This window comes from Lagenorhynchus albirostris, chromosome 7 (assembly GCF_949774975.1).
Source record: "Lagenorhynchus albirostris chromosome 7, mLagAlb1.1, whole genome shotgun sequence".
Lineage (NCBI taxonomy): Eukaryota > Metazoa > Chordata > Mammalia > Artiodactyla > Delphinidae > Lagenorhynchus > Lagenorhynchus albirostris.
This window is the reverse complement of record NC_083101.1, coordinates 91,452,789-91,470,725: the sequence shown is the minus strand read 5'-3', so window position 1 is coordinate 91,470,725 and position 17,937 is coordinate 91,452,789. Positions and strand designations below refer to the sequence as shown.

General features: G+C 44.8%; 1 protein-coding gene across 1 annotated transcript; it reads left to right on the top strand.

The window, feature by feature from the left end:
* Positions 1–2,036: 2,036 nt before the first annotated feature.
* Positions 2,037–17,701, top strand: LOC132522674 (spermatogenesis-associated protein 31A3-like). The gene is given in 13 exon segments (XM_060153226.1): positions 2,037–2,158; positions 9,994–10,036; positions 10,038–10,130; positions 11,275–11,281; positions 11,508–11,568; positions 11,797–12,659; positions 12,662–13,838; positions 13,840–13,982; positions 13,985–14,323; positions 14,665–14,902; positions 14,904–15,048; positions 15,213–15,654; positions 17,370–17,701. Coding segments are annotated over 13 exon segments (4,005 nt in total).
* The last annotated feature ends 236 nt before the right edge of the window (positions 17,702–17,937 follow it).

Sequence of the window (17,937 nt, the reverse complement as noted above, 5' to 3'; positions counted from 1 at the left end):
GTTTTTGCCTTTCATCACTTTAAATATATCATGCCACTCCCTTCTGGCCTGCAGACTTTATTCTGAACAATCAGCTGATAAATTTATGGGGATTCCCTTGTATATTATTTTTTGCTTTTCCCTTGTTGCTTTTAATATTTTTTCTTTGTATTTAAATTTTGTCAGTTTGATTAATATGTGTCTCCACATGTTCCTCCTTGGCTTTATCCTGTATAGGATTCTTTCTGCACTTTCTGGACTTGGGTGAAATTTCCTTTCCCATGTTAGGGAAATTTTCAACTATAATCTCTTCAAATATTTTTCTCTTTCTCTTCTTCTTCTGGGACCTGTATAATTTGAATGTTGGTGTGTTTAACATTGTCCCAGAAGTATCTGAGACTGTCCTCATTTCTTTTCATTCTTTTTTTCTTTATTCTGTTCCATGGCACTGATTTCCATCATTCTATCTTCCAGCTCACTTATCCATTCTTCTGCCTCAGTTATTTGGCTATTGACTCCTTCTAGTGTGTTTTTCATTTCAGTTATTGTATTATTCATCTCTGTTTGTTTGTTCTTTAGTTTTTCTAGGTCTTTGTTAAACATTTCTTGTATCTTCTTGATCTGAGCCTCCATTCTTTTTCTGAGATTTTGCATCATTTTTACTATCATTACTCTTAATTCCTTTTCAGATAGATTGTCTCTCTCTTCTTCATTTAGTTGTTCTTGTAGGCTTTTTTATCTTGATCCTTTGTCTGCAACATATTTCTCTGTCATCTCATTTTGTCTACCTTACTGTGTGTGTGGTCTATTTTCCACAGGCTGCCAGATCATAATTCCTCTTGCTTCTGGTGTCTGCCCTCTAGTGGGTGAGATTGGTCCAGGGCCTGATGTAGGCTTCCTGTTGGGAGAGACAGGTGCCTGCCCTCTGGTGGATGGAGCTGGGTCTTTTCTCTCTGGTGGGCAGAGCTGTGTCAAAGTGTATGTTTTGGGGTGTCTGTGGGCTTAGTATGACATTAGGCAGGCTGTCTGCTGATAGGTGGGTCTGTGTTCCTGTCTTGCTTGTTGTTAGGCCTGAGGCATTCCAACACTGGAGCAGACAGGATGTTGGATAGGGTCAGGCCTTGGTGTTGAAATGGGATCCTCCAGGAGAGCTCACACCAATTAATATTCCCTGGGGCCTCCACTGCCACTCCCCTTGCCCCCACAGTGAGCTACATCCAACCCCTTCCTCCCCAGAAGACCCTCCAAGACTCCTACGTAGGTCTTGACCAGGTTCCTATGGAGGTACTGCTTTGTGCTGGGTCCCAGTGCATGTGCACCCTTGAAGAGTTTTTATTTCCTCCAGCCCTGTGGAGATCCTGCACTCAAGCCCCACTGGCCTTCAAGGCTAAATGCTCTGTGGGTTCTTCTTCCCCATGCCTGACCCACAGACTGTCTTGGAGGGCTATTTTTATGTGGGAATATTCCTGTGTAGCCTGCATGGTTTTCTTTTTTTTTTTTCTTTTCTTTTTTTTTTTGTGTGTGTGTGTGTGCAAAGGCTATTTTTAGTATAGATATCTGCTACCTCTTTCCTTAGTGTATGCTGGCTGTTATCACCTTGATAGGGGGTTTGACTGGTGTTGTGGTGACCAGAGCTTGCACTGGATATTGAGTGGGGCATTCCCTTCCTCTGTGGTTGTCACTGCCTTGTCAGGGTTGAGTTCTGATCCCTAGTCATTGGAGTAGAGGCCCTCAGATCTGTTTCTTAGCTGTGCTTCTGATCTGTGGTGTGAGGTAGGGAGGATTGGAGCACTCCTACTTGGAAAGAAGCCACTGAGTATTCCTCCTATAGAGGTGTTCACCTGTGGGTATGCTCTGTTTTGTCTCCTTTCACCCATTGTGTGGGCTTACAAAGTACACTGCTGTTGGTACTGCTCTCAGTCCCACCTTAACCATGGTTATGCCAGCAACTGGCCCTGGTGACTCAGGCATCATTTTCACCAGGCCACTGGCCCAGATCCACCAAGGTCAGGTCCCAGTACTGCAGTAATTGTGTACCTGGACCCACTATGTGAGATATGGAGGCAGCTCAGACTCTGGCCTGGCCAAACCCCAGCATGTACGTGCCCACAAAACCCACAGCTGCTAAAGCCAGACCTGTCTCAACTTCAGGAGCACTTGTCCGCTGGGATGTTCCCAGGTGCTGAATTTAGGAAGCCCTAAGAGGGAATGTAATGCCATGATTTGCACAGCCATGAGGCGAGATTTCAGCTCTTCTTCCTTAGTTGCATGTTCCCTGGAACTCAGCTGTGGTTTCAGCCCCATCTCTGCATGTGGGCCACCCACTGACGTCTGCTCCCAAGGCTACTGGAGCACATGAGCTTGTCAGGCAGGAGGATGTAGAGGCGGCAATCAGGGCAGGCAGGCTGCCCAGATGAGAGGGTGCTGAGTGGCTATGGGATGTGCGAGCCTGTCAGGCAGGAGGTAGTCAAGGTGGCAAGCTGGGCAAATGGGCCACCCACACGGGAGAGTGCTGAGGTGATGATGGCTGGGGGCATGTGAGCCACTCTGGCAGGAGCCCTTCCTAGTGCCTGTGGAGGCAGGGGCCAGTGCATGAGGAGAGAGGCTGCAATGGTGGCCCCGCCCTTTGTGCATCACTCAATCATGGCACTTTTCTTCTATGGTGGTCTGGGCTTCCTCCAGGAGTATTCCTTGTTGTGGAGCTCCTCAATCCTATCCCCTTGAGCTGTCTCCTCACAGCCAACATCATTCCCCTTCCTGGGTCTGTTTTTCAAACCCCACATTCCAACATTCAGCCCCCATGTGCACCAGTGGTCACCAGGGGCTGGGACATGCAGAGCTGTGGCCAGACCATTTGTGTAGGCCTCACTCTCTCCTGCCTGCCACAGACTGGTTGCTGCACTATTCTCTGAGCCACCAAATTTCTCCTTCTGCCCCAGCTTCTCTCCCCGCTGCTTCCCCAGATGCGGGAACCTCTTCTCATCTTCAGCTCTCCCCCCACCCCCGCCCAGGGTCACAGGTCACGTCCCACTTCATCTGCTCTTCCTTTTCCCTTCTTCATTCTTTCGTCCTACCTGGTTATGTGGGGATCTTTCTTGTCCTTTCAGGAGCCTGAGGTCCTCTGCTAGTGTTTATCAGGTGCTCTGTGAGAATTGTTCCATTTGTAGATGTATTCTTGATGCATTTGTGGGGAGATATGAACCCCATATCTTCCTACTCCTCCGTCTTCTTGACTGACTAATCAGCAGTTTGAGTTTTAAAAGGCCACATTTTCCCCCTTTTTTAACCTTGGTTTCAGGTTCTACCTAATTTAGCTAATTAGGCTCGGTCTCAGGTCATTGTGGTCTGTATTTACGTTTCTGATTTGTACCGATTTGCGAGACACAGACAGTTGCTTTTAATTCCCCAAAGAACTGGCCTGCCACCTAAATAATATTAAAAGATTGATTTGCCCAACTACATTTTCTTTAATTTGCTTTTCTGTATCAGTGAGAAGATTTCCAACTAGACTGAAATTTCAGAATTCTATAGTCTAGAACTTTATGGTTTAATTTATCATACCTTCAAAACTTGCATAAGGCATTCAACAAAGACCCTCTTTCTGAGTGCACAGGTTAGACCCAGAGTAAAGTCTCCATTATTTATTTTTATTATCCCTTAAATATTAGCTCTCAGTTTTTACCTTATATTGTATAGGCTCAGGTAATCCCACTGGTTTCCTTTAGCATGTTTAATTAATATTTCCTTCATATGCCATCTTATAATATCAAGCAGGGGAAGAATTCCCCAGTGAAACATGTCTATCCCACACAATATAATTAGGCAAAGGAGAGGTAATTATCTTATACAATGCCCATTTAAACATACCAATTTTTATAAACTTTCATCTCAATTCAATCAATTTTGTACCTTTGACTTTAGTTTCCATTAGGATCCAATCAAGTCTTGGTCTTACAGGAGTTCTAAAATCTTTCCTTTCTTGTGTCCCCCAACCATTTTATCTGTTTTGTAGGAAAGACTCTGGGGTCCCCAGAGAGTGGTTTAGCCAAGGGACTCAGGCACTTTTGTCAATCTTTTAACTTGATTAATTGGTCTAACTTTTGCCCCAAGTAATTGTTGGTCAGGTATCTCAGTGTAATTTTACGTGTATAAAATTTATATATAATAAAATATACATATTTTAAACTGGAGTAAATAGGGCAGACTTGTTTGGGTCTGACCCTTTAATATTGAGCACAAGTAGGAGATCTCTTTGGCCCATCCAATCTTAGGTAGTGTTGTATCCAATCTTTGATTTATCTCATTAATGTCTGTTTTATTTATCACACTTTAAAATAACCATCTAAAGATTTCTTATTCATTTAGGAGAAGTTCCTTTAAAATTTCCACCTTGTTGGGAAAAAGTTTCTAGACTGTTCCTTCAGTTTTTTTCCCTGTTACTTAACCTAATTAACAATAATTATTCTAATGTTTTTATTAGCATCTGTAAGACCCATTGAGGGGAAGCAGAGACCACAAATAAGGTTTCCCAAACCAATTTTTTGGGTTTGTTTGAAACTAAAGGAGTTTTTAGGTTAACCATTATATGTCTAATTTCCAACATTTTTCCCCCCATATGAGCCAATAAAACAGCTGTTTATAATGAGAGCTCTCTAAAAATTTACCAATTTAGAAGTTTCTCCAATTTGAAGGATCCATTATCTGGCCATAAATGAGGTATACCTTAATAGTGACTCAAACCAATAAGACACAAGAGGCTTCCCCACAAAAGAGTGTAAAGGATGCTGTCTAAATAAGATCCAGAAAATTTACTCCCAAAAGTAGTTTAAGAAAGTAATGATCTTTGTACTACAGGCTGACACAATGAAGGTTAAGATGGCAAAAAGCCCCTGAGAATTGGTACAGTCAGACAAAAGACTACTCAGAATCCCAGTGTATTTGACTGGCTACCAAATGTACACCATATAAGTACTTCTGGATGGTAGCGACCAAGTTCTCAAAACATACACACACACACACACACACACACACACACACACACACACACACACACACACCATATAAGTACTTCTGGATGGTAGCGACCAAGTTCTCAAAACATACACACACACACACACACACACACACACACACACACACACACACACACACACACACACACACACACCATATAAGTACTTCTGGATGGTAGCGACCAAGTTCTCAAAACATACACACACACACACACACACACACACACACACACACACACACACACACACACACTGAAGTATATCAGATAGAACACTTATATTTCAAAGACACAGGAAGAGAAATGCAAGTTTCCCCTAGAAAGCCTTTTGTTTTTTTGAAGTCAGAATTCTGAAAAGATGTTTTTATCAAGCCAGCTTTTTCTAATCTAACTTAACTGCATATGCAATAAAAGAGGCTTATCTTAGTCATTTTAGGGCAAGATTTTCTTTAAGTCCCAAGTAAGTAAGCACTTGTAAATGTAAATTTTGTATGTACATAAACCTGGCCAGGGTATCAGTTGGAGGCTGGAAATCTGTTGTTCCTTTTTCTTTTGTATTGAAAGCTAAGTTCCCCATTCTGAGTTCAATTTGTGAAGATCACTTTTATTTTGACAAACTCTATTAAAGTAGCCAATTCAAGTAAGACAAGTTAGTCTTCCACCTAATTACCCAGTCCAAATTTTACTCAGTGTCTTTCACCTGAGCAAAGTCTTCCCAGTCTTTCAACTGAAGATAAACCAGTGTCTAAACTGAGCAAGATCTTCCCAGTGTCTTTTAAGTGAGGCTAATCCACTTGAGCAAAAGTCTTCCCAGTGTTTTTCTACAGAGGATAAGCTCTCAGTGTTTAAACTGAGTAAAAATCTTCCCAGTGTCTTTCACTGAGGATGACCTAGGTACTCCTTCTTGAAACCAAGTTTCAAGGATAACCTACTACTCGAGAAGAGTTTAACACCACTGAATAAAACTTAGGATCATCAACCAAAACAGGAGATCCAAGAACCAAGAGAGACTCGCCCAAATTCGTCTGGACTCTCTGAGAAAGTGGACAGGCCCAAGAAGCCTCTGCTGGTGCCAAGACTCTGGATCCTCATAGAGTTCAGGCAAAGAAGAAAAGTCTGCTCTGGGCCCCTTCATTGGTTGCCAAGACTGCTGACTGAAAAATATGCACAACCCAAAAGGAGAATTGTTTTATTTGGCAGATTTTCTGAGGACTTAAGCCCAGAACACAGCCTGTCAGATCACTCTGAGGAACTGCTCAGAAGACCTAAGGGAGGAGTCAACAAAAACCAGGTAGTCAGAACATCAAAAGATTACTATTAATTAAAGGAAACTAGACATCTCAAGTTAAGGACTTTAGCACGTTTTTATGTATGAGAAGATGAAAGAATCTGGGCTTCTTGAAATCATTCCTTTGATGTGCCCCTTAACTCTAGAATCAGTACCCTGTTTTTCTCCATCCCGAATCCCCTCAAGGTGCACAGTTGAGGGTTCCTGCTTTGATGTCTGACTTGATGGCTGCAACATCCTTTGTCTACTGATATGGCAGGGAACATTTTTCATCCACAGGTAAGAAATTGAGGAGAAAATTAACATAATTCATGATATAAAACCATTACAGTATTAAAAATTCCCAAATGTCAAACAAACATAAGTACCCTTGACCTGTAAAATGGAAGATGCCATAGAAGGGAAAAAAAGAAACAATAAAGAAAATGTAGAAAATAAAGCATAAAATAAGATGGCAGAAATCAATAACAGTAGAACAACAATTAAATAAATCAAGGTAAATGTTATCATAAGATTTTTAAATTTCAAAAAAAAACCCATCAAACAAAACATATTGAAAATAAAGTAATAGAGAAAATTTAGACAGCAAATATGAATACAAAGAAGACCTGTTAAGTAGTTAGTCAGACATTAGCAGCAAGGAGGTGACAGTGGTGAGAAAGACAAGAAGAAGAAATTGAGTCACACCCAGCCATCTGGGGACTCTCCCTTGACTCCACCCAGAACGGGCGAAACTATGGTCGTGTGGTGGGCAGCTTATCCTGATAAAGAGAGGCACAGTAACACGAGGGGACTTCTCCAGGCTGTGCATGCCCAGACCAGAGAGGCGTATAACCTATAGTAAATCCAAACTCATTATACCATAATTACAATAAATTACGTGTGGTTTTGCCCCTCCCCCCACCCAGTAGGAATTTCTTGGGGATTCAAGGATGAGAGCATGCTCAGCAGAATACTTGTTACATAGCTCAGGACTGTCAATCAAATAATGATCCCTTGTCACTCACCCCCACCTCCCTGCAAAATGCTCCTTAAAAGCGCTCTTAAGCCTTTATAGGAATGCTGCTTTCAATTCGCAGAAACAGCACCCCCACCCCCACCCCCACCCCCGAGAGTGTACCTTTGCTTCGATATACTTTGCTTTGGACTTGCTTCACTTCACTGAAATAGCCTGTTCTCAGAAATAGCCTGCTCTTTCTCTCTCCTTCTCTCTCTCCCTCTCTGAGAGTGTACCTATGCTTAAATAAACTTTGCTTTGTGCTTAAGTTTAACATGGTAGTTTGCGATCCTTTGCTTACTCATGGAAGGCCTTCCACTGACCTCCTCAGTTGAAGCTATTTTATTACAAAGCATGTCCACCCGGTGACAGACCTAAATCTAAATTTTGATAAAAGGTTGAATTAAGGTGAGAATATCATATGGGAGGAAAAGATTGTAAGAAAAATAGTAGATGTAGAAGATATGTTTGTGAAAGTGCACATTCATGGCAATATAGCCAAATAAACTCACATGCCCACGTTCCCACTAAAACTGTATAAAATTATGACCAACAAGCAGAGAATACACATTATTTTAAAGCCCTCATGGGGCATTAAGACAAATTTACCATGCGAATCCTTCAGTGAATCTTGTGTTACTGCTAAAGGATAGAGGGTGATGTCATAAGGGAATTTTGTGTAAGACTCAAAGCTCCCTTTCTATATGGTTCAGGCTGGACTTGAAGCTTCAGGGGCCTGGGAGAATGGGGCAGGGAAGGCAAGGCACACTCAGAAAAGAGAATACATACATAACACACTAGGGTTATATGAAGAGGCTGCTCAAGACCTGGCTTAGCCCCAAGGGTTTGACCCCCTAGTCCTACTCTTCACCCTACAGCCCTTTAGGGTCAGGACCTTGGCTCACCCTAACCCATTCCTAGCTTCTGGGTATAGTATGAGTGCACATGTCTGAATGTTCATGTTCTCTCAAAATTTACATGTTGAAATCCTAACTCTTAAAGATAGGAGGCAGGGTCATGCAAAAGTGCTTATGAGCTTTCATGAATGGGCTTAGTGCCTTATAAAAGAGACTCCAGTGATATCTCTAGCCTCCTCCCATCATATGAAGATAGAGAGAGAAGGCTCCAGCTGTGAACCAGGAAGAGAGCTCTCACTACGAGGTGACCATGCTGGTGACTTGATCTTGGGCTTCCCAGCCTCCAGAACTGTGATAATAAATGTCTGTTGTTTTTAATCTACCCAGTCTATGGTATATTGTTATAGCAGCCCTAATGGATTAAGACCACATATTTCAAAATTTACCTGGAGAGTGGGGACTGTCTTATCGTTGCAAACTAAGAAATTGGGTTGAGACAACATATGAAAGATTTTTTTAAGTAGAAAATTATGGATTATTGGATTTGAAAGTACTAGATTGGTTAAGGAAAATGAGTACGTGTGTATGTGCGTGTGTCCCCAAAGTTTTTGTGCAGTTTAAAGATTTACTAACTCCAGAATTATAAACGCTACAAACTTACAAAAATATCATTTGAAGGTTTAACTGTTACCAGATACAAGTCTGTGTGCCTGATGCACAGTGAGGCTAAATACTGAAACATCAGAGTTTGGAGCAGAGAAAGGTTTACACAGTGCCATGCAAGAAGACGTGTGGCTCATGCCCAGGAAAAAACCCAAACTCCCTGAAGGCTTTCAGCAAAGCCTTTTTAAAAGCAAGGTGAGGGAGGGGCATGGCTAATTGTTGCAAATATCTTGGTGTTGGATCCTTTGTTCTAGCAGCTGGCTAGATGGGTCAGATCCTGATCAGGTCACATGTTCCTGTAAACCTCCAACAAAACAATTATTATTCTCTGTTCTGCAAATTTTAATCTCCATGAATGGGCTCTTAAAAGTCAGAGCCTTAGAAATAGGCTATCCTGTATATTTCAGGCTATAGGCAACATTGTTTTACAAAAAGTGCAGAGCCAGCCTGGGTCACAGGGATGGACAGAGTTAGCTCCGGCAACAAAGCATAAAGATTAAAGTAAAAAAGATCTAATGTGGAGTCAGATTTGTTCTTCCCTATTACATAACTATTTATAATTCTTTCATACTTATGAATTTTGAAAAATAAATTATGTTAATTTTTGTGTGTAGTTCCCTCTGATAGAAAATGAGGCAAAACATACACTATTCAAAATTCACAAAACTAAATAAGTGTAAAAGAAATTCAAGTTCTATCTCTGGGTTTATACAAGACATAAAAATGATGTGGGAAAGTTGGAGCTGAGGACAAAGGAAATCCTGAGTGTAAAAATTTCTGTGAAATAGCCAATCTTCCAGGGTCAACTTAAGATTTTCAAGAGTTATAAAACTGGTGGGCCTCAAGTAAAGATCTCTAATGGATGAAGCAACCAGGTTCCAGATGGAATGAATAGAAAATTGGCTAAGGTCTCTCTGACAGAATGAGAGTAGTTGGAAGGAGGGATCTGGAAGCCCCAGGAGGGTGCAGGTGTCTGTGGGGTTGGATGGGAAGGAGGGGCAGTGATTCAGCCTATTTCTCTTATTGCTCCCTCCCCCACACTCAGGAGCCCTTTGTGACAAGGCCACAGCTCTGTGATGCAGGCCTGGGTTTCTGCCATTAAGTGAACTCCCAGTGCTCTGTTGCCTGAGGGCAGCAATGCAATTCAGAAGATAGAGAATCTCTTTTTTTTGAAAAACATTGTTGCTATCTGGCTGAGATCCAGCCGGACTGCCTGGGTGATTGATATCATCCTTGCTGTTCCTGTGTGGACTGGGGCTTTACCTAATGTTACTCCCCTGCTTCCAGAGTAATCCATTCTTAGCACCACCTAGGAAATATGGAAACATCAGGAAGGTAAGAAACCTTTGGCTTAATCCCAGCAGAGATTATCTCTTTTTTTCTTATTCTTATTTCCACTTTTCTAAACCACCTAGAGATTCTCCTGAGATGGGAACTCTCAGAAAAGTATAGAACATCATCCTTCTAGGGAAAAGGCAGGCCAGAGAGGGGTTAGAGTGGGCATGAGGATTTCTAGCCCAAGATCTTAGACCAGGAGTTCAGGTATGGTAGAGGGTTCCAGGGCAAGTCCCAAATGCAGTGACTAATGGTCAAGGACTGGATTACTAAGAGTTCAGTCTCTGCAGAAAGGCTGATCCCTGAGCCCTGGTTCAGCAGCCACCTTCCCACAGCGGGTGTCTCAAGTGAGACCTTCCTCTGTTTTGGGGCTGATCTAAAGGCAATGCTGAGCCCCTGAGAGCCTGAGAGAAGAGGCTGGATTGGAGGTCTGGCCTTGGGAAGCAGAATCCTATCTGACAAAGCTCACGTGAGCATTTAAGTCTGAGAATGTGTGTGTTTCTTGATCAGAGGAACAGTGACAGAAGAAATCTATGGTGATTAAAACTTAAAAAATCCTTTGCACTCTTCAAAGAAGAAAAACTGAAAATATTGTTATCCACTTTAAAAATAAGTAAAAGGTGAAAAAACCGCACAGAGTTTTAGTTAAATGTAGAAAGTCATGTTGTTCATGAACACAGCTTGCCTAGATAGAGGACAGTGAGAGCTGGGTGTTAGCCCCTCATTTTTTCTTATCTCTCAGCATCAAGTAGAGCTGAAGTGGAGGAGCAGGAGTAGGAAGAAAAGTAGATCTTTGAAAGCTAAGCCTTTGCCATTCAGCCCTGCATGCCCCCGAGGGTTAGCTTCCATCTCTCCTAATCCTGAGGGCCCAGCTTCATGGTCTCTGAGGATGCCAGTGGCAGAGCTTATTCTTCAGGAAACAGAGCCTTGGGGAGGCTCCTTGGAAGGAGATCAGAGCCCAGATACTTCCCAGAAATTTGTGCTTAGAATGAAGCCATAAGGACCTAGAAATGGGGTGTGTGGACTGTGGTGGACCATTGGTGTCTGGGTTGGGAAGTGGGACCTCCAAGTCCAACTGTGGACAAGTTGTTTAACTTTGCTCAGATTCCTCTGTGTGATGACCACTGACCTTTCTCCCCTACAGGGCAGTTGTAAGGGCTACAGGGGTTAATTAACATGGAAGCACTTTGCAAAGGACAAACCCTTTTCAAGTGATCCTTACCATCACGGTCAGGGACATGTGGCCTTGGACACTGATACTTGGGCTCCAGAGTCTAATCCTCCAAAGATTTCCCTTAAAGGGCCATTGCACTCAGCCTCCTGAAAGACTCTTAAGCCTCTGCCTTCACCGCCATGACCCAGTATCCTGATTTCCAGCTTGCAGAGATTGCCTGGAAGAACTGGAGGGGACTCACAACCTGATTTCACTTCTGCAAAGGTAAAGAATCTTTCCCCTTCTCTCCTGGGTCATCCTTCCTCCCAGAGACTATAATGTGACCCCAGTCATGGGAGGGGGAGCCATGGGAGGGCATGGCTAAAGCCCTAGGGTGAGGGAGAGCAGGAGCATTATGAAGTCAGTGTGGGGGCAGAGGAGGGTTCTTGGGCTGCAGGTGCCCACCCCTGCCTGTCCTGTCCAGCCCTCCTGGCCCCATCTGCTCTCCTACAGCTGCCTGGGAAGGCTTCCTGGCAAGGACAACTTTCATCAGCTCTCATGTCAAGACCCTCCTGGTGAGATGTGCAAAGCAGTGCCTGCTGGAGCCCACCAGCCATGCAGGGAGCCTGTGGAAGATACTGCTCCTGCCACATCCCTATTGGTTCCTCTTACCAAGTGCCGTCTACATCTGGCCTCTTCCATTTCTCCAGGCCCAACGACCTCCTCAGTTTCTGTTCATTCACATACATCCCTGAGTGCCTCTCAGTCACCAGAGCCTTTTCTTCCACTGGATAGCCTTTCACCCCTGCCACTTGCTCTTTCCTCTCCCACATCATGTCTGCCTGATTCATAGGCCTGCCCTCTGACAGCCTCCTCTGCCCTACCACCACCAGACTCAATTCTGACTCTTACTTAGTGTGACTCTTCAATGGTACTACCACTGGGCACTGTCCCACAGAGGATGTCTCCACATACTCCTTGGTCATCTTCCATCATCCTAGCCATCTCAGGCCTTGGCCACTCAAGCTGTCCAATTTCAGCCCTGTCCTGGTGGCAGGCAGCTACCAAATCCTTGTGCCTATCAACCTTATCACAGAGCAAGTCCCAAAAAAAGCACCTTTCCCACGACCCACCAGAGGCCTCATTCTGTGTAGGCCCCACAGACAGACAGGTAGAGGTGAGTACCCCTCTTTTGCTCAACTCTGATGACCAGAACCTCCTGGAGATACAAGTCACAAACAGAGTTGAGATCAAGATTCTGAAGGAAAAAGAAAACAATGGATCACATCTAAAACAAATGAGCCCAAACTGCCACCTGAATTCTTTGGGGAATATGCTGAAATCACTAGGTACTGAGCAGAACACTACAACCCCCAAATTTTCTGGAGCATAAAAGACAAACCAGAGCAGCTGCCTTGTCTTCAGCAGTTCTCATATCCCAAGGTCTTGGGGGACCATCTACAGCAGAAATATAACCAGTTTTTCTGGGGTCTCCCTTCTCTGCACAGTGAATCCTTGGTGGCTACTGCCTGGATCTCCGAGAGCTTTTCAGCACCACAGTCTCCTTCTTTCTTATTCAATGGAATTTCGAATGCCTGCCCAGTTCAAATGCAAGCTAAAATATCTCCACTGCTTTTCCAGTTCCAGCCCCTGTCCCATCTAGAGTTCCAATCTCGACCCTTTATTCCAACAATACCTCAATTCCAGCCTCCACTTCTGGCTCAGGTCCAAACCCAGGCACATCTCAAATCCTCTCTCCCAATCCTGCCACCTTCTTCTCTACCCCAGATTAGGGCCTGTGGAGTACCTTGCCCTACAGCCCAGAATAAGGTACAATTTCTTACCCCAACTGGGATTCAACATTCAGAATGGTCCTTGTTGCAGAAGCAACTAGAAAATGGGTGGGCTTTATCTTCTGTAGTCAAAAGATCTCAGGAACTCTTTAGTGTCTTCACGTCCAACATTCCTGAGGACAGCTGGGTTGCCTCCATCCTTCCTGAGAATTTTCCAATCAGTCCTGAGCTCCAGAAGCAACTGAAAGAACACTTCCAAAAGTGGCTCATCCAACACCGGTGGGAGCTGCCACAAAGGATCCAAGAGCCTTTAGAGATAAGGCAGCTTCAGGGAGAATTACCAGGGACATGCCAGGCAAAGGACAAGCATGGACCCTCACAGCCCTCTTTGTTTACAGGTGAAAGCAACAAGGATGCACAGAAGGTGGGGTTCCGGCTAAGTCAGGAACTGGGCAAGGGCCTGGGACATATTCTGGGGAAGATCCCAAAAGATCTCTCCAGAAGCTCAGAAAGCTCCCTAGTGAAGTTTAAGGGGGTGAACTCTGAGGAGTCAAAAAGTGACTTGAGGCTCTTGAGGAGTGACTCAGGAATTGATTTACTAAGGAGCTTAGACAAGAATCTAGAAAACATTTTGAAAGGCCATTTGGGCAAAAAGTTGGGGCAGATCAATGAGGGTTTGATTCCTGTGAATGTGCGTCAATCCTGCCTTGTCCTCGAGCATGCTTCTCCCAAGTCCGATATTCACATGGAAACCAGAAATCTTGAAGGGTTGGGAACCCTGTATGAACACCTCCTGTAGGGTTTCCTTCCTTGATCCAGACACTCGAGAGGTGCTGGAAGCACATATTATAAGGTTTTTGGTGAAGCACAGGTGGACCCTACCCCTCAAGGTCCTCAAGCCCCTAAATCTAAGTTGAAAAAGTTTCAACCCTCCACCATTCTGCAGTTTGCCTTTTCCCCTTCAGCCACCTGTGTATCTGGGTCCCACTCAATAGTCAAGTTTGCTGAGTTCCTGGGAAAACCTCCTCAGGCTAATTCAGGAGAGGAGGTGATAACAGGAGAGTCAGTTCCTACCCTGATGAGGCCTCTCCTTGTCCCCTCACTTGTGTGTAGGGAAATCCAGAGTGCCCTGGGAGGGATTCCATCTGGTGACTACCATGGGCCCTCAAAGGCTTCTCTGACTGGACAGGAGGGCAGGCCACCTTCTCCATCCCTCACACTCAGCCTTGTGGGCAGAACCTGGAAGAGTGAGACTGTGAAATGGGTCAAGAGGGACAGCCAGGTCCAAGTTCAGAAATAGTCAGGAATGAGCCAAGAGAGGAGAATGGTGGCCAGGCCTCACGAGACCCCTGCCATAGGGTAACAGTGATGGAGGTGAACTTAGGATCCCAATCTTTGAGAGGTGAAGAGGCCAGGGAGGCTGTGGAGGCCAAGGAGTCCCCTGCTCTTCAACCACAGTCTAGTGTTATCTTGGAAACCAAAGTGTTGACAAAATTCCAAACCACATATGTACATATGAGGAGTTTAGAGGTACCAGGGACCAGTTAAAATTTCCTACTACCTAGAATGTCTGTTTTCCAACATCCAGGTGAGCCATGCCTTAACATGGAGGTTACTAGTGAGTTTAAGTCCAAAGTAAAGGTACAATCAGACAACCAGCTTCAGGACTTTCCCAAACACATGTTCCTTGCTGCAGACAACTTGGCTTCTCAGGTGCCTCAGTGCCATCCCCAGAGAGTCCCCACCAGAGACAGGTTAGCTTCCCAGGAGCCAAGTGGCCTTATGGAAGCCCAAAGGAGCAACCTAGGGCAGCAGGAGCCCAAAACTTCAGGACTCATGGAAGAGCCAGAGCAAGATGATTGCCCCTACTTACAAAAGAGAGGACTGTAGGAAGCATAAACCAGGAGAGCATGAAGAAGGGTTTAAAGAATTAGGGACCTCTCAAGCTGGAAGTATGAGCCGCCCTGCCCAGGTCAGGGGAATAACAGACTCTGTTGGGAGCAAATGTCTCCAGTTCATGCCAGAGAAGAAACATAGCCCTCCAGAAAGCCTCTTCAGAAAAAGGACGAGGCTATTTTTAAAGTGGATTTTCCCCAATAAAAACTCAATGGTCGAGATGCTCTGCAAAAATTCAAGCCCATATCAGCCACTGCCCAGAGTCACAGATCAGTCAAAAGCAGATAAATCTTGAAGAGTGAGACTGCTGAGGGTCAGGCACTCATGACAGCTGTTGGACAGATCCTAGAAGAAAAAATAGCAATTCACCATGGACTTCATGCCACAAAGTTAAATGAACACAAACAGGAATTCCAAGCCCCAGTATGTGGGTGTTTCTGCTACCATAGGCTTACCTCCTACCCAGAGCAAGGGAGAATGATGGGTTATATAGCCTGCAGTCATCAAGCCACCTCCAAGGGCCAGAGTTGTTCTATCAGGGAAAGGGAAGTCAGACACCAACATAGTTTGAAAAGTGTAAGATTCGACGATGAGCAGCTGGGCCTAATGTGCCTCCCATCCTCGCCCTCCAAGAAGAGTTTGTTTCCAGTTAGTACCTGTCAGTATGGGCCAAGGATTCCAGGTACCCCAGCCCGCCATCAACACTGTCCAAGGCATTGTCATCTTTGGGGAGGTGTCTTGCCTGGTCAACAGTAAAATCTTTCTTTAGTCTTCCCTTTAGTAGGAAAACATGTCTCCAAGTAAAAATTCAGTCCATGTAGAGAAAATGATTTTCTCATTAGCACTTCCAACATATTTAATGTTCCCCGATACATATATTTTTTTTTCTTTCTTTCTCATAAGAGCATAGTGCAATGGCTGCTGTCTGTGCTGTGCATTTTGTCTTCTAGAAGGGAGGGGCATGGAGGGAGGTTGACAGTAGCATCACAAGCTTGCTCCTTGTCTCGTGTCCCTTCATTGCACCTTATAATACTGTCATTACACAAACCAAAGCTACTCTAACAATGAGATGGGAAAAACCTATGAAGCCCACACACAAGGATCTGGTTCAACCAGTCTTTCTCCTTCTTCTCTGCTACTTTGAACTTTATGCAACTGTAGTGGATAGGTTTACACTATAGGGCTGGACATTCCAATTCAGGCTCCAGGAAGTGTCAGAGCCAAGTGGATGGAAGTTTGGGGGGAATAGAGTATGGGCTCTGAGTTCAGAAGCAGGAGAAATCTTGCCCCTGGATCTCTTGGTAGGCAATATACAACATCTGCTCTTAAGAGCTCCTTCCTTCTCTCTCTGATGAAGGCTGGGATTGAGATATGCCCTATGAACCCCTTTTAGCTTAGCCATAAAAAAATGTACAGCATCACCCTCCCCCACCTCTGTTTTTCCTACACTTTAGAGCAGCAGCAAGGATGGCATTTCCAGCTCTGTGTGTGTAGGTGGGGGGAGTATCAGGGAGGCTGCTGAGGGCTGTGTTGAGCCCAGTCCCATACAATTGAATGGCTATGTTCATGGGTCACCTACCTTCCACTCTATGTTAACCCCAGAGAAGGAGTTTTGGATGAATGGAATAGGGGTGTGACTGTGTGTAGTAACTATCTGTTGGTCAAACACTGTGAATTTAGGGTGGGATGTAGGTGTAGAAAAAACATTGGATCCAAGGAAGGAGGCAAAGTGGTACCATATTCCCATAAATGTGCAGTGAAAGAGCAGCCCCCTGACATACAACCACCATCTAAAGGCCTAAAGGGGAGGAAAAGTTAAGGGTCCAGTAGCTCATCATAGCCCCACCCCAGGGTCTCTACCCTATTCCAACTCTAAGATCACAGACCTAGAGAAACCACCTTTAGGTCAAAACAGAAGGTCAAACTTATAGAAGTAAAGCAAATCAGGGAAGGTTAATCTCTTAATACTATATTTAATAAGCTTACACATCATCACCTCTTGACTTTTAGAAAGGATAACTTAGCAATAGGTGTAAAAGCCAGGACTAGGGAACGTGGGATATGACTCCTAGTCTAGTGACCTTCACATAAACACATGGCCCAAGGACTGCTCCAGGGGAGAGGTGGGGACTGGCTTGTGATTGTGTAGTAAGCCTTGCCTGTCTCACAGTCCTTGATCACCCCAGACCCTGGCAGGTGAAGAAACAATCAGACAGGATTTGTGGTGGTGTGGAGGTGACCTGTGCAAAATGGATGGGGCAGGGTGCAATCCAGGAGTGTTCCACTGATCTGCTTCTAGCACAGCTTTTCTTGTCTCCTGACCCCCATCCATATGGAAAAGCAGGGAGATGAGGAAGAATTTCTCTAGAGTGATTTGGCACTTTCTGCCATGTGCAGGGCGCATGGTGGACACAGCTCCAGGTGGTGTCTTTCCCATTGTGGAGATTTCTGTTCCAGCTGATGCCCCTGATCCAGATGACAACAGAAATGGACCCCATCCCCCATACCAGTCAGGTCCCTCAACATGTGGAAATGCTGGGACCTGGGGTGGAGGGGGCAGAGTGAGCACAGGACTGCTCACACCCCTGGTTTCTCCCTGGAGCCAGGCCCTACCTCTGGGCCCCAATTCCCAAGGCAGCCTCCAGAATGGGCAGAGCAGTGAGAGTGGAGCCAGGACTTGTGGGAGGGGTCGGTACCCAGAGGAAAGAGTTGACAGGGCTGTGACCTGAGCCTGGCTGCTGCTGGGTCCTCTCAGGGACACCCAGAAGTGAGTTCTGGGAATATGGGGAAGTTGGACTTGGACCCCCCTGACTCCTGCTGGGAGAAGTGCCACAGACAGGTGATGCTGATGGAACAACAAGAAAACAGAAAGAAGCAAGTCCCTTTGTACTTCTCTTGCTGCTCCGTCTTCCATAAGGTACAGTAAGACAAGAAATAGAGAGACCAAAAGAAAAAAGAAATGGAG